The sequence below is a fragment of the Gallus gallus genome, chromosome 1 (genome assembly GCF_016699485.2).
Source record: "Gallus gallus isolate bGalGal1 chromosome 1, bGalGal1.mat.broiler.GRCg7b, whole genome shotgun sequence".
Taxonomy (NCBI): Eukaryota; Metazoa; Chordata; class Aves; order Galliformes; family Phasianidae; genus Gallus; species Gallus gallus.
Genome location: NC_052532.1, coordinates 115652939 through 115666427, shown reverse-complemented (window position 1 = coordinate 115666427; position 13489 = coordinate 115652939). Strand labels below are relative to the sequence as shown.

Below are 13489 nucleotides of genomic sequence, written 5' to 3'. Positions count from 1 at the left end.
GAGGGTCTCTGCCAATGTGAGTGGCATCACCAGTGTCTTCCCAAAGCGACATCTCCTCACCAGCCATATCTCACCTCCACCCCCAGACCGGGTTCGTCTCTGGGAGTCCTTGGCATTACAGTAGATATTCATCTTTCATTTCCAGAGTATTTTTAATAGCTTGGAAAGTGTTTGAAAGATGCCTTGGCAATGCTGTCATGAGGCAGACCGATGCTTAGCACTTCCAGTGTGTCCCTCCCTTGAACACGCCGTATGAATATTCACTGATGATTCATAATGCCAGCAAGGAAAGCACAAAGTAGGATGAAGAGCCCTGGTGTGTCCTCACTCAGTCGGACTGGCCCTGCCTGTTCCTGCAGCGCATAATGGAGGCTGGCACATCCACACCAGAAATAATCTCCTCCTTTGAACAGATTGGTTTTGTCATTGACTTTCGCAGTGCCAAATCCATCCTGACTCAGCAGAATTGCTGCTAGCATTTGGTTTGGACTGGGCACCCACAGGAGGAGACCCACCGAGCCCAGTCCATAGTGAGAAGGGGCTACACACCTGTCCCATTCTCTTTTCAGCAGTGAGTAAAAACACAGCCCTTGTGTGGGTGGCTGTGCTATAATCAATGTGTGGCCTTTGAGATAAGACCACAGCAGGCCTCCCTTCGGCAGCCATACAGCAGCCATGCAGGCAAAGGGACAATTCTGCTCTCAGCTAGCCCAGCAGCTCTCAAGGTTTCTTGCCCTTTCCCTACTCCTTGTTTTGCTATGCACATGACTGCTGTATCAAAGCATATTGCTCCAATACGGGCTTGGATGTGGAGGTGTTGGTGCTCCTCAGGCCAACAGTGGAGGCTCTCCCTGCACGTGAGACCAATGTTTCTTCTCCACACTATGACATGGCTGCTAGCAGGGAAAAATAACAGAGACACCTGAAGGTAATGCACTGCGGCCAGCAGTCACTGCTGTGTGCATTTTCCAGAGTTCATTTTATTCCCTGTAGTAGCCCTCCAAATTAAAAGCGGTCTGGTTATTTACATTTGAAAATTGGATGATATGCTGGACTGCTATTTCTGTATTGACTCTGCACTGGTAATATGTTCGGAAATTGCCTGCCTGCTGCAGATAGGCACTGCCTGCCTGGAGACGTTTGGATTTTTTTCTATCAGCATCACAGAGGGAGATGCAAAAAATAGGAAAGGACACTTGATTGTTTGCCCTTCCTTCCATCCATCTGTAACAGAGAAGCCTTTGTTGTGTGATCCATCTGACTGATGCACGCCACCAGCCGCTGCTCTGCCTCCTGAAAAGGGCAAAAACTGGCTGAATTTTCAACCAGATGTGAGCGAATATTTATTTTCATTAAAAAAAAAAAAAAAAAAAAAAAAAAAAACTGTAGTTGTTGCAGTTAGCTCATCCAGCTGCATGAGTGCAAGCTAGAGCCAACTTCTAGGTAGCCTAGGCAGCACCTGGTGCTGTGGACCAGCAGGACATGGTGCTCTGTTTGGTGCCCAAGATGGCCATTGGGCCTCGCTGCCCTGCTTGTGCACTGCCACGTCTGTGCCACGCACCTCACAGGCTCAGTGGCGTCGAGCATGTAGAGTGGAGTGCAGAACTGAGGATGGTTTTCCATCAAGTTAGACACCATGTGTGTTGGGGAGAGGGCAGTTGAGAGCTGGAGAGGGGAAGTGCTGTTTTACAGGTAGAGTGCTTGCCTGTGACGTGCTTAAAGACAGAGACATGCTAAAGACAAGACAGCACTCGGCTTCACGAGAAAAGTTTCCAGAAGGTGCAAACAGCAAGCGGGTGTGTGCCCAAGGAGTGTCACAGAGCTGCCCAAGGAGTGTCACAGAGCTGCCCAGTGTGTCTGGCAAACACTGAGAAATGGTGAAAACCCCTGCGGAAAGTCAGGAGTGGATTTCAAATGATTTGCTACTCAGTCAGGAGGCTGCAGTTGCTGTAAATCATCGCTGGTTTGACTGTGTCCTTTGGAGCTGGAAGGGCACGGGTTAATAAAAGTTTGATTAGATATATATTTTTCTGTCTGACCCCTGCTGCTTCCACACACATTCGTGCCCCTAGCTGCTCTGCGAACTGCAGTGCAATCACCAAAGAGTGGTAAAGGAGCTGTGCTGCCTACAGATCTCAGCAGCTTTGTGCTGCCACGGAGAGAAATATTTATTTGCTTAGCTGTGACTAAAGAGAATATTCCCTGTGTGCAGGGGTGTTTGACGATCATATATCGATGTGTTTAGCGTGATCAGTCATGGTTTTACACACCAGAACAGCATGACATTGTGCCTAGACATTGTATGAGATATTACCTGTGTGTGGGAGCGAGCGTGTTTCACGGCAATTTGTTAGCTCCCACAGTTTTAAAGCTTTTTTTTCTTTTAGATTTGTCTGTCAGAAGCAGAGAAGTTTCAAGCGAGGGATGTTTTGCTCCTTTCTCTGCTGTTTCCTGCCTTTGCTGGAGTGCAGCGTACGATGTGGGGCCTCGCATCCAGGGAAAGTAACTGAAGTGAAACCCACGGCACAGTCAAGTATTCCAAATTAAGCTGCTGGTTTGTGCTTACAGAAACGATGCCCATCAGAGCTTAGCAGAGTTCAGTGGAGTTCAGAGGAGAATCAGGAAATTGCACGTTAATGAATGGCTGCCTTGGAAAACAGCAGTCGGCTGGTGCTCCTGTGTCAGCCAGGAAAGCTCCACACGAGCCTTTCATAAATTCAACCATTTCTGCCCTAAAGAAGCCTCTGCTGCATGTGCACATGCTAAACAAAGTTCCCCACTGCCTGCTTGACCGTGGAATTATCTTCAGAAATGCCTGGACCCACACATAGACCTGATCTCCTCTGTCATCTACCCCATCCAGCGCACCAGCTCTCCTCCAGCACCCACTCCAGCACAAAGCATCCCTTGTTTGCTGTTTCCCATGCTGATACTGCCATTACATGGGAGGAGGGCACCCTGGGGCTAAGGGAGAAGCCCAGCCTAGGGGGAAAAACATGACTCTGTTCTGAGTCTACCCAATGCTTTGTGCTTCTGTAAAAGGTGACTTGATGTATTAACCCTTTAGTCAAGCCCCCCTTGAGCTCTGGTAACTGTGTCAGTAATGCTGATAGCATCATGCACATGTTCATCCTAAGTAGGTTATCCTTCACGCTGTGCAGCTTCAAATCTTCTTGCTGCAGTTTATCAGCTGGGAGGGATGTTTTGGGAACGAGCTCCACGTCATGGGCTACAGATAATGAATCCCACCTGTAGGATTTGTCAGTTTCTTGTGCAGAAATACACACAAAAGTGTGGGTAACTCTCTACCTCTCAGGATCTTGGGGTTTTTAAAGTGACCGTCTGGTTCATGGCATCCTGTATTTCCCGAAGGACTTGTTATACTGAGACAGTTTGCTGTCATGCAGAGGTGCAGCTCCTTTGCACTGTACTTGAGACCGTTGCACTCCACATGCTCTGCTGCCATCCTTTTGTGGTCTGGCTGAGGAAAAGTTGCTTACAGAGGCACTTTGTGTGTGTTGGCAGCGCCACTAGATCCTGGAATGGTGGGCAGAGACATACATGGTGATGCCAGCAAAGGAGCACTGTTCACACTGCTGGCAGAATGAAGGAAAGGGAGGACCCAAAGCCCTGAATTTGACAGCCTTTCTTTTGTAAATGAAACTGTTTGCAGAATCACAGGGGTTGAAATGAACCTTAAGAGATCATGGAGTCCAACCTCACTGCTAAAGCAGGAGCACTACAACAGGTCACACAGGTAGGCTTCTAGGTGGATCTTGAATATCTCCATAGAAGAAGACTCCACAACCTCTCTGTTGCCCACAATGAAGAAATTCCAAGTGTAGGTAGCATCCTTAAATTAAAAGCCATGCTCCAAAAAGAGGCAGTGATGTTTCTTGATGTTAGAACCTTCACCTTGTGTAGAAGCAATAGGTCCCACCAGCATCATGCATATAGCCATACACAGTGTGTCCTTAAGTTTTGCAGCCCAGGACAGAAGATCCCAGGGCAAGTGGACAGCCTTCACTCTGGGCTATTGCATGGAACATAATGATGGAAGCAAAGGATTTCTTACTGAGCCTTTCCTTGCATGCAGTGCCTATGGGAGGGCTCACTTCTGTGCTATTCCTTTTGTGAATGACACAACTCTGAGCAGAAGAAAAGGGATGAGAAAGAAGGTGTCTCTTGAACATGCCTGACCCATCAAAGAAGAAGGCTCTTCTGGTAAATAGGCTCCTGATGGGTAATGCAGTCACACAGCCCTCTCTGTGTGAGTGGCACATGTGGTCATGTGACAGCCGTGACCCACTTGCTGGAAAGAAGCTGTAGGAAAGTGCAGAAAAAGTAAGATCATGGCTGACAGCACTACCGTAGTGCATTTGTAAAGGGGGCAGTGGCAGGGCAATGGCTCTCAAATACTTGGCACAAATGGGATGGGTCAGCCAGCAAAACCATCCTGCAGGTGCTAGGCAAGGAACGAAGTCTCTGGGTCATTCACAGAGCCCAGCTGGAGAGCAACTCAGTGCACTGGAGCTGAGCAAATGTCCCCTTACCCATGGAAATGGAAAACTTCCATTAGGGCTGGGGGGAATGGGCAGGAGGGCCACCAGAGCACAACAGCTAACAGTCTGGAAAAAATAACATGGAGTACCGCATGCCATAATGAAACAGCTGCCTTAGTAATAATGGATGGGGGTTACTTAATGGCCATGGTTTATTTTCTTGTGCAAAAGAAAAAAAGCCCTTTTACTACAGGCAAAACAGAGGGTGGCTCTCGCAGCGCGCTGTTACAGGGGCTTCCTTCTAAACCGTGGAATCCTCATGTTATTCTTTCACAGGTAATTACCACAGTTAACTGGAAGCCATTTCTGCAGTGGGATGGAGACACCCTATTTTGCCCTTTTCCCCTTCGTCTCTCTCAATGTTATCACGGTTTGCTGCTGCGGTGCCCATGGCAACAGCTCCACATCAGCCGCTCCCCCCTGACATGGAGCCTCTGAGGGCTGCGTAGGTCCAGGGCTGGCAGCCAGCTCTGAGCCAGAGCCAGGGCCCGGCCTAGGTGAGAAGCAAAGTGGGATCCATGTCCCGTGCCTAAGTCCCTGAGTGCCACAGGTGAAGTCAGTGCTTTGACTCCACGGAGCACAAACACCCACGAGCCCACTGGATAAGGACCTCGAGGCCTACAGGGGCTGCAGTCAGGCTGGTTGTAGCCCAACCCAGCAAGCTGGCAACCCCTGGCTTAAAATACAAGCCATCAAACAAAAACCACTAACAAAATCTGTAGTTACGACTCCCGCAATGCACAGTGCCCTGCCAAGGGCTGAGTTCCTCAGTGCCTGAGGAGCAGGCAGAGCTGGCAGGATGGGCAGGGGCCTGCCATGGAGGCATAGCTCGGTGGTGTCTTCATGTCTTCATCAACTTCTGCCAAGGCGGCCGGGCCAGGCCGGCTCTGGCAGGTTTGTCGGTGGGAATCTCCACACAAACGATTCCAGGTTTGTTTGGTGGGTTGGGTTTTTTTTTTCACCGAGCTATTAACAGGCACAGCACAGCAAAGGGCTCTGTGTGTGCATGTGTGAGTGAAGCAGCCTCTGCCTGTGCATGCACATATTTACGTAGATGCATGTAGATAGTGTTTATTCTAACGCTCTTAATATTTTCTCAGGACCATGAATTTCCAAGCTTGTATTGCTGGTTGGTAGGAAAAAAAAGTAGTAGTTTCCTGCCTTATCACCTGCAGCTGGTTGCAGACTTTATCTAGACGTTCTGTGCTGGGTGCAGTGGGGAATGATAGTGGCAATGGCCATTAATCTTCTGTGCAAAAGAAGTATCTGCTCTATCAGTGTTAAAATAAAACCATTTGTCTGGTGAATGAAGCACAACTAAAAATTATCCTTCTGCAGAAGTAAAAATCCTCTCATAATGATATTCTTGATTATGTATTAGCGCTGCCATGGATCGTCAGTAAGGGCATCTCTAAGCAGTGCAAGCTTAGCTGCAAATCTTTAGATATCAAACGGCTATAATCTTATTGTGGAACGTACTGCTGCTGTTCTAACCTAACACTTCATGTCCTAACACTGCCAGTGTATAAGCATATACCTCTGCAAAGCTCTCTACATCCACTGCACTTGACTACTATTCCCATAAAATGCTTTGTGGTCCCACTGTGCGTCCGTGGAGGCGCTCAAGGCCAGGTTGGATGCGGCCCTGGGCAGCCTGAGCTGGCGGGGGCAGCCCTGCCCACAGCAGGGGTTGGGGTGGGTGGGCTTGGAGGTCCCTTCCAACCCAAACCATTCTGTATTTCTATGATTCTAGGACTCCTGTCCCAGGTGCCCAGCTTGGTACTGGACAAGGAGCTTTGTCACCGCAGTGCTCCCCAGCTGGTCACACCACTTCAAGGCTCTGCTGCTCATCAGCTTCCAAGAGAAGAAAAAAGAGCTTTTGTCCTGCTGATGTGGGAGCAAGAAACTCTCCCCTCCCGAGTATTCAAAAGAAGGCTGAGGAGTGGCCTGTAGTGGCTGGCAGGAGTTGACATGGTGACAGCAATACTGTGGCAGAAGGGCATGCAGAAACTGAGCAGGTTTGTGCCAGGGGCCAAACGCTCTTCTCATTTCATAAAAATTTAATTGACTCGTTTAACACTTCATGTTGCTGGTTTGGATTCAAGTAGAGAATGTGGAAGGAAACAGATACAGAGGAATTAACATAATTTTCTGATTATTTTTCTTTGACAGTGAGAGAGAAAAGGAAGAACATTACATAGTGGATTGCTTAAGCCATTATATAGGGAGAATTTGCTTGGACACAGCTTGCAAAAAGCATGTGCAGGCAAGTAAATAAATGGTGTATCCATTGTAATGCTCAGTCAATGAAAAGAAGTCCTTAATCTGTCATACTGTTACCCATGACTGACACATCGGAGCCTTGGTTTGGCAAGAAGTAAGGATTTAGGCAATAGGCTGAAACAGCAGTGTGGTGTATTTGTGAAGCCTCGTGGTTCACTTATACAGCTCCATGATTTCCTTGTATCTCATCCCTCCCTTAGCCACAACCGCTTTTTAACCAGATTTTCAGAACTAAGTATGTGCTGAAGGCTGGCAAGTATCAGCTTACAGGGATTGCTGCACCAGCCTCAGCTGGTCTGGGCACCCCCACCTGTCTCGCAGTTATGGCTCAGCCTAATGAGCTGTTCTGCTTACTCTGAGCTGAAACAAGCTCCCAGAGAAATGTGAGTGCTCTGTGCCAGGGAGGGAGGTCTCGTGGGGATTCAGCGTGCCGGCTGACAGCCAGGAAGTGAATTACCACCGCTGCTCCTGACTATGGTACATAGAGGGTACAAGAGATGGTGGCCCCAGTGGGGATGGCTGAGGGACCCTGCCACCTCCATAACCCAGGGCTGCTTCTCCTTGCCCAGGTGCCCCATCAAACTGCTGACCTGGATGGCATGGCCTCCCCCTCTCTTGCCATCTAAAAGGTACGGGAATGACAATGATGTTTGTTGGTGAATAGCAGCTTATTAACCACAGCATCCAAAAGTAAAGAACGATCATCATCTTTGCTGTCCAGAGAGCAAAGGAAACAGTTAACTTAAAATGAGCGTCTTTAGCCTAAAAATACCTAAGGAGAATGATGATAAGAGGCATTCAGAAATGCCAGGTTTTATTACTGGGATGTTGGGACTTGTAGATAACGGGGTTGTGGCAGCGGGGAGCTCAGTGCAGATGATGGGCTGGCTGTGTGCACTGCACTGCCTTGAAGAGCCACAGCACTGACAACAGCAGTGACTCTTACCACATTCCAGCCCCTGCACAGGGCCAGGCGAGGGGCGGCTGTGTTCTGCCTGCAGCAGTGGGGCCTGCAGGTGCCTGCAGCAGCCATGGCTCTGCAAGGGTGCATTGGGGCAGGCCCACGTGTGTTTGCCTTCCCTACTTCTGCTGCTGAGGCCAAGTGCCACTTCTTTCTCATTCTCGCGCCCTGATGTAACTTTCTAGTTCATTTAGTAAGACAAACCTTACCCATCTGGCTCATGGGCAAGCTTACAACCCAATGGCACCTCTTCATGTGCAACCAACCTCAGAACGAGTGGCAGGGAGAAAACCATCCCCCCCTTTCCTTAACTGCATTAAGCAGGAGACACCTCATCATTGAGGGCATGCCTCGTCACTGAGGGCTGCTATGTGCTGTGGATTGCGTGACATTCAGGGGAGGCTCCGGTACAGCACGGCACTCCCCAGTTCGTGTGTGTGGGTAGGAGTGGATTCAGAGTAACTCAGATCTGAGAGAGATGTGGGATGCGTATTTATTTCCTCAAATTAATGATGAGGGAATTCCCACCTCCTCCTTCATAGTATTATCAAAAATATGCACAAAGAGATGCGCTTTTTTGGGCTTTTTGCTTTTGAGTGTATTACTTCTGAAAGGTAGAGCTCAAAGACAGACTCAAGGTACAACTGAGTGGAGTCTGAGTACTAAAACCTACGTGTATTTCTTAGATATGAGACAGGACATACACGATCAGCCTCTCTGATGGGAACACCCCTTCCCAAGGCCCTGAGGAAGAGGAGTTTGGTCCATACACACTGGAACAGGTAGCCCAAAGAGGTTGTGGATGCCCCATCCCTGGAGGCATTGAAGGCCAGGCTGGATGTGGCTCTGGGCAGCCTGGTCTAGTGGTTGGAGACCCTGCACATAGCAGGGGGGTTGAAAATACATGATCATTGTGGTCCTTTTCAACCCAGGCCATTCTATGATTCTACGATTCATTCTATGATTCTGTGTCAGACAAATGACCAAACCTCAGCTTTGCTTCTGCTTCACGGTACCAAACTGTCCAAGGATTGGACAGAATTTCATCCCCCGTCTGAAGCAGAACGTGCTGCTCCCCTAGAACAGCTTGTGCGCTTCACGTGGCTTCTGCTCTGCCCAAAATACTAACAGGGAGAAAAACCGAAGCCAGAAGAGCCTCTTTCCCTCTGCCAAGCAAACCTCGAGTGCCACCCACAGCATGGAGATGGCAGTCAGAAGGGGATTTGGGAGCTGGCAGCACAGTGGTGGCACCACTGGAGAGGGGCGGCACTGGCTGGGCACCGAGAGCGCCTTGACAGAAACATCAGACCTTTTATAACATAATTGCGTGCTTTATTGATATACACAGTAAAGCAGTATATAGTACAATAGTAAGGCATATATTTGGTGAAATCTGATATGTTGTGAAAAATGCAGTAAAACAGAAGTTTATAAAAATAATTAGTAAATGTTACAGTGTTGGTGTTAAAACACAATATATTATGATATCCAAGTAATAAACCAGTACTGAGTAACAATGAAATAACATGCCATATGGTATTTATGTATTCAATTACACTGATTATGTTTTACAGTTTAATACTTTGTCGTTATAAGGAATATGAAACAATTCCCAAATTATGCTTCAAAAAGCAGTGATAAAGCTTTCAACTTCTTAAATATTTTTGACAGACTCACTCCAAAACTAAGACCTAGAAAGTAAAACAAACAAAACAAAACCCTGATGAAAACAACCGTGCAATCCATTTTCCTCCTTCTGTTTTCTGAAGAGAAGGCTTAAGGGGGGGCACATGGGGGAAAAACGAGAAGAAACCCATCTCTTTCCCAGATCTCAGAACAAACCTTCTGGTAAAGAAGACCACGAGAATTACATGGGGTTCCTACTGCAAGAAAGTGTTAAACAAAGCTCTTCATTACGAAAGCAGAGGTTTGGGGGGATTGTACTTACTCGTTGTGAATTATTAGCATTCTTACTTAAATGATGAGACCCGTTCACACAATGGACGAGTGGTGATGATGTAACATATCTGTACGTAGTTGTCAGGAACACCACAAAACCAAAGTGAGGTAGAAATAGCATGACTAGCCATGTTCAATGTTAACTAGCATTCAAAATAAAATCTTTCCCAAGTTTAATTACACTTCATACAAGAAGAGGTAACAGATTTTTACTTTGCAATATAAAGTCAGACGGTGTGTTTCTATGTATCTAAGAGAAAATTAAAAGCTGGTTAAGATAATGAAGTGGTAAAGCTTTTGCTGACAGCACCTCATACCCAAACCTACCTCTCAAGAGCTGCAGTTACGCTGGCTAATCTGTTTTTCTATCAGTTCCTCTCTTTGTCACTTTATTGTTAACTGTGCGGTATTACTTGTAGAGAGAAACAGGGAAGGAGAAAGCATCAGGGCCTTTGTTTTGAAGATAAATATCTCGGGAGCAGTGTGGCTACCTTCACCTGATCACCATACACATATAAGAACAGCAGTAACTCTTCTACAGCCTTCCTCAAAGGTTGCTTGCTGCATTACAGCTCCTTGGGACCAGCTGCTCTAGCAGGCTGAGACAGACATTGCGGAAAGGTCTGGTTTTATTTTCCAGAGGATCAAGTAGCTCTACGTTCATTAACAGCATTGGAAGCCATACAAGCAAAGGTGCTCTGTGAATAACCCACTTGTGCTTCATGTCAGAAGCTGATCCCGCGTGGGGTCAGGAGGGAACTTCTCCCTTTCTTCTCTCGTGTGCAGCGAGGTGTTGCTAACGGTGGCAGCGGGCAGGGAGAGCCATACGCAGCTTCTGCTGAAGCTCTGGGCGCTGGCTGCAGCCAGCGGAGTACCGGACAGTAAGGTCCAAAGGTTTCATCCGGTAAGGCAATTCTACGTTCCTTCACTAAGGACATTCAGGGATTAAGTCAGCAGAGGAAATGCTGGCGTATTGGACATCATTAAATTCTTTCCTTCTTTCTTCTGCTTTTTTTTTTTTTCTTTTTTTTTTTTTTCCTTTCCATTAATTTTTTGCAGGCTCTGTCATGTCATGTGCTCTTTCATTTAATTATTGCCAACTAGTGTGATTCATGTAATCGTTAATTTTATTGGAAAGAAGTGAAATAACTATCTTCACTGGAAGTCCGGGAGGTTATTTTAAAGCCAGCCCTACTCAGACAAAACCAATGAGAAATGTTAAGTTGGCCATTTTGGTGTCGCTGCAGGAAATGCTTTTTTCTTCCTCTCCTCTTTGACAGGCCAGGAAAAGAACACAGAACATGAATCTCTCTCTGATGCAGCTGCAGAGCTGAAATGATACTGAACAAATGCACTGCCTCAGTATTTTTTTTTTTGTATTTTTTTTAAAGGGGGTTTCTATAAACAATTATTTTTATAAAGCACACTTTTTAGTTTACAATCTTTCTTTATAACTGTTATAAATTTTTTTTAAACAACCCGAAATGCGTTCCATATAAAGAAATGGCAAGTTATTCAGCTATCAAGATTTTACATGTAGTTTTCTTATAATTTTTGTACAATTGCATAGACGTGTAAAACCTGCCATTGTTAACAAAACAGAAACAGACTTAGGAAACTACTGAAATCTACAGTATAGTACCACTACCCTTCACAAAAATATAGATTTGTTTTCTTGTAAACTCTTACAGTCTAATCCTCTTTGTAGTATGAATATTATAAAAACCATGCGGGACGCCTGAAGTTGTAAAACACATCTTGCTATTCTAACACCTTGTCGTCAGTCATCACCGTCACTAAGGTTTCCATCGCTCTTCCCAAGTCATCTGCCATGTGGAAAAGGCTCCCTACATTGTGGCCTGGAAAAGAAAGGCAAAGAAGAGGACGTTAAATGAGGAAGAACATCTCATGGAAAAGGCCAAGTACAGATGTGTCACTCTCCAGGAACAGCTCACCGTCATCCCCAGCGCGGTACGCTATGCGGCACTGTTTCCAAAAGTCTCCTGTATGAGCATATGTCATCATTAGCAAAAGCTGCCAATTTCCTGAAACACTTAACAGCAGCGCTGGCTGGAACAGCTAGTGTAAGCTACATTGACAATAAGCCAGCGTGTTTGCATTCCAACAGAAATCCCCAGTAGTGAGGAAACCGTATCAGAACAAATGTTCACCAAAAGCCGCAATTACATCCAACAACATCACCGAAAACCTTCCAAACTGGTGGTGCAAGTGTTTGAGCGTTCAATGTTCTATCAAGGAGAAAAACAGAAAACAGATCAGCAGTAATTAACTACTTCATTAAAGGCAAGAAGTCCCAGCAGGATGGCTGTGCTGATAGCTGGAACAAAGTAAATGGCTGCGGTTTACTCAGTCCCTTCGGTAATAGTTTCTGTAATGCCCTCTGCCTTTCAGACAGCAGTCCAGCAGAACTAAGATGCCCAGTTACCAAGTAACTACACACGGGCCTCCCGCACAGAAGTGACAAATAAATGCAGACTACAGTTCTGAAGACAAAACCTGTAACTTCTTCTCACATTCATTTCACCAAGGGAAAGTTAAAGGTCACAACACTGATCAGCAGTAATAAATTGCTTCAACAAAATTAGAGACTAAACAGACACGAAGGTAGGGGGATTAAACTGCCAAACGTTGTCAGGTTAGGCACTTGGCACACCCTGCTGGTCTCTGGCTGCTGTTCAAGAAATAGCTGGGTGTCCTCTAAGTCCTGTGTCAGCTCTGCAGCCCTCTACCACTGTCTGAAACACCCTAGAAACATCTCAAATGACAGAGATCATGGTTCAAGCAACTGAAGCCCACCTGGACCCTTCTTCCTGAAAGTGTATGACTGAAAAGGGAATATGGCAGAGATTTAGACACCCTAAACAATAAGCATCCAATTCAAGATTTCTTGCAAGGACACAGAGGAACAAGCAGACAGAAAGTCTTAAAAGAAGCAGAAGGAAATTATATTCCACACAGCACATAATTACATTACTGAACCCCTTGCCACAGGCTGATGTACAGGCCAAACATATAAATGAGTTAAAAAAGGAGTTAGAAAGATTTATTTGGATTTGAAGAAGTGTGCGTGACCTCCAACTCTTGAAGGCCCCAAGCAGCAGAATGCCAGCGAGTGAAAGTATTTAACAGGCGAAGCATTACTCAACAAAACTCCATGTTGCTATGGCCTGAAGGGTTTCATTTACTCCCTGAGAGTACCTGCAGTAGAGTATTTCTTTGGGAGAGCAGTGAAGGTGCAACGCCGTCTGCCCACGGCTCTGCTTCCCAGGAATGCTTTGTGCCAACCTGCATGCTGGACCCTCACCACAGTCCACAAAGAAGGAGCAACTGAATGAAGTCAGGACAAGACCAGGACATCCAAGATGCACCTTTCATGCAACTCACTACCTGTGCCCTGCAGAAGCCTGACTGTTAACACTGCCCACCTACAGGGCTGCTGTTCCTCCTGACACAGCTGTTGTCTTTAACAACAAGAGCAACCCTTTCCTGTGGGACAAATCACGCTCACCAACACAAGCTGGAAGAAAAGACCATCCTCTTCCAAATGTTCAAATATTGTGACAATCATGCACTGATGGCATTTCTACAGAGCACAGAAGCTTGGAGTGACATCACTTAATATTCACCAGCATATACAGAACGGAAAAAAGATGACCTAAGAAATGGCCAGGGAAGTTTCTTTCTTCCGGAGAGCAACTACCAC

At 46.5% G+C, this 13489-nt stretch overlaps 1 protein-coding gene across 37 annotated transcripts in view; it reads right to left on the bottom strand.

The window, feature by feature from the left end:
- Positions 1–9116: 9116 nt before the first annotated feature.
- Positions 9117–13489, bottom strand: part of DMD (dystrophin) — a 1163614-nt gene continuing 1159241 nt past the window's right edge. For 19 of the 37 annotated variants that reach the window (XM_046919009.1, XM_046918964.1, XM_046918986.1 and 16 more), the window contains one exon: positions 11478–11624. Coding sequence is in view for 15 of the 37 variants with exons in the window: in XM_046919036.1 (XP_046774992.1) it covers positions 11527–11624 (98 nt within the window). In the remaining 22 variants the exon portion in view is untranslated. Of the gene's footprint in view, positions 11625–11720; positions 11769–13489 lie in introns of all 37 variants that reach the window. The other 18 variants (XM_046919243.1, XM_046919036.1, XM_046919415.1 and 15 more) reach the window with 2 other exon arrangements.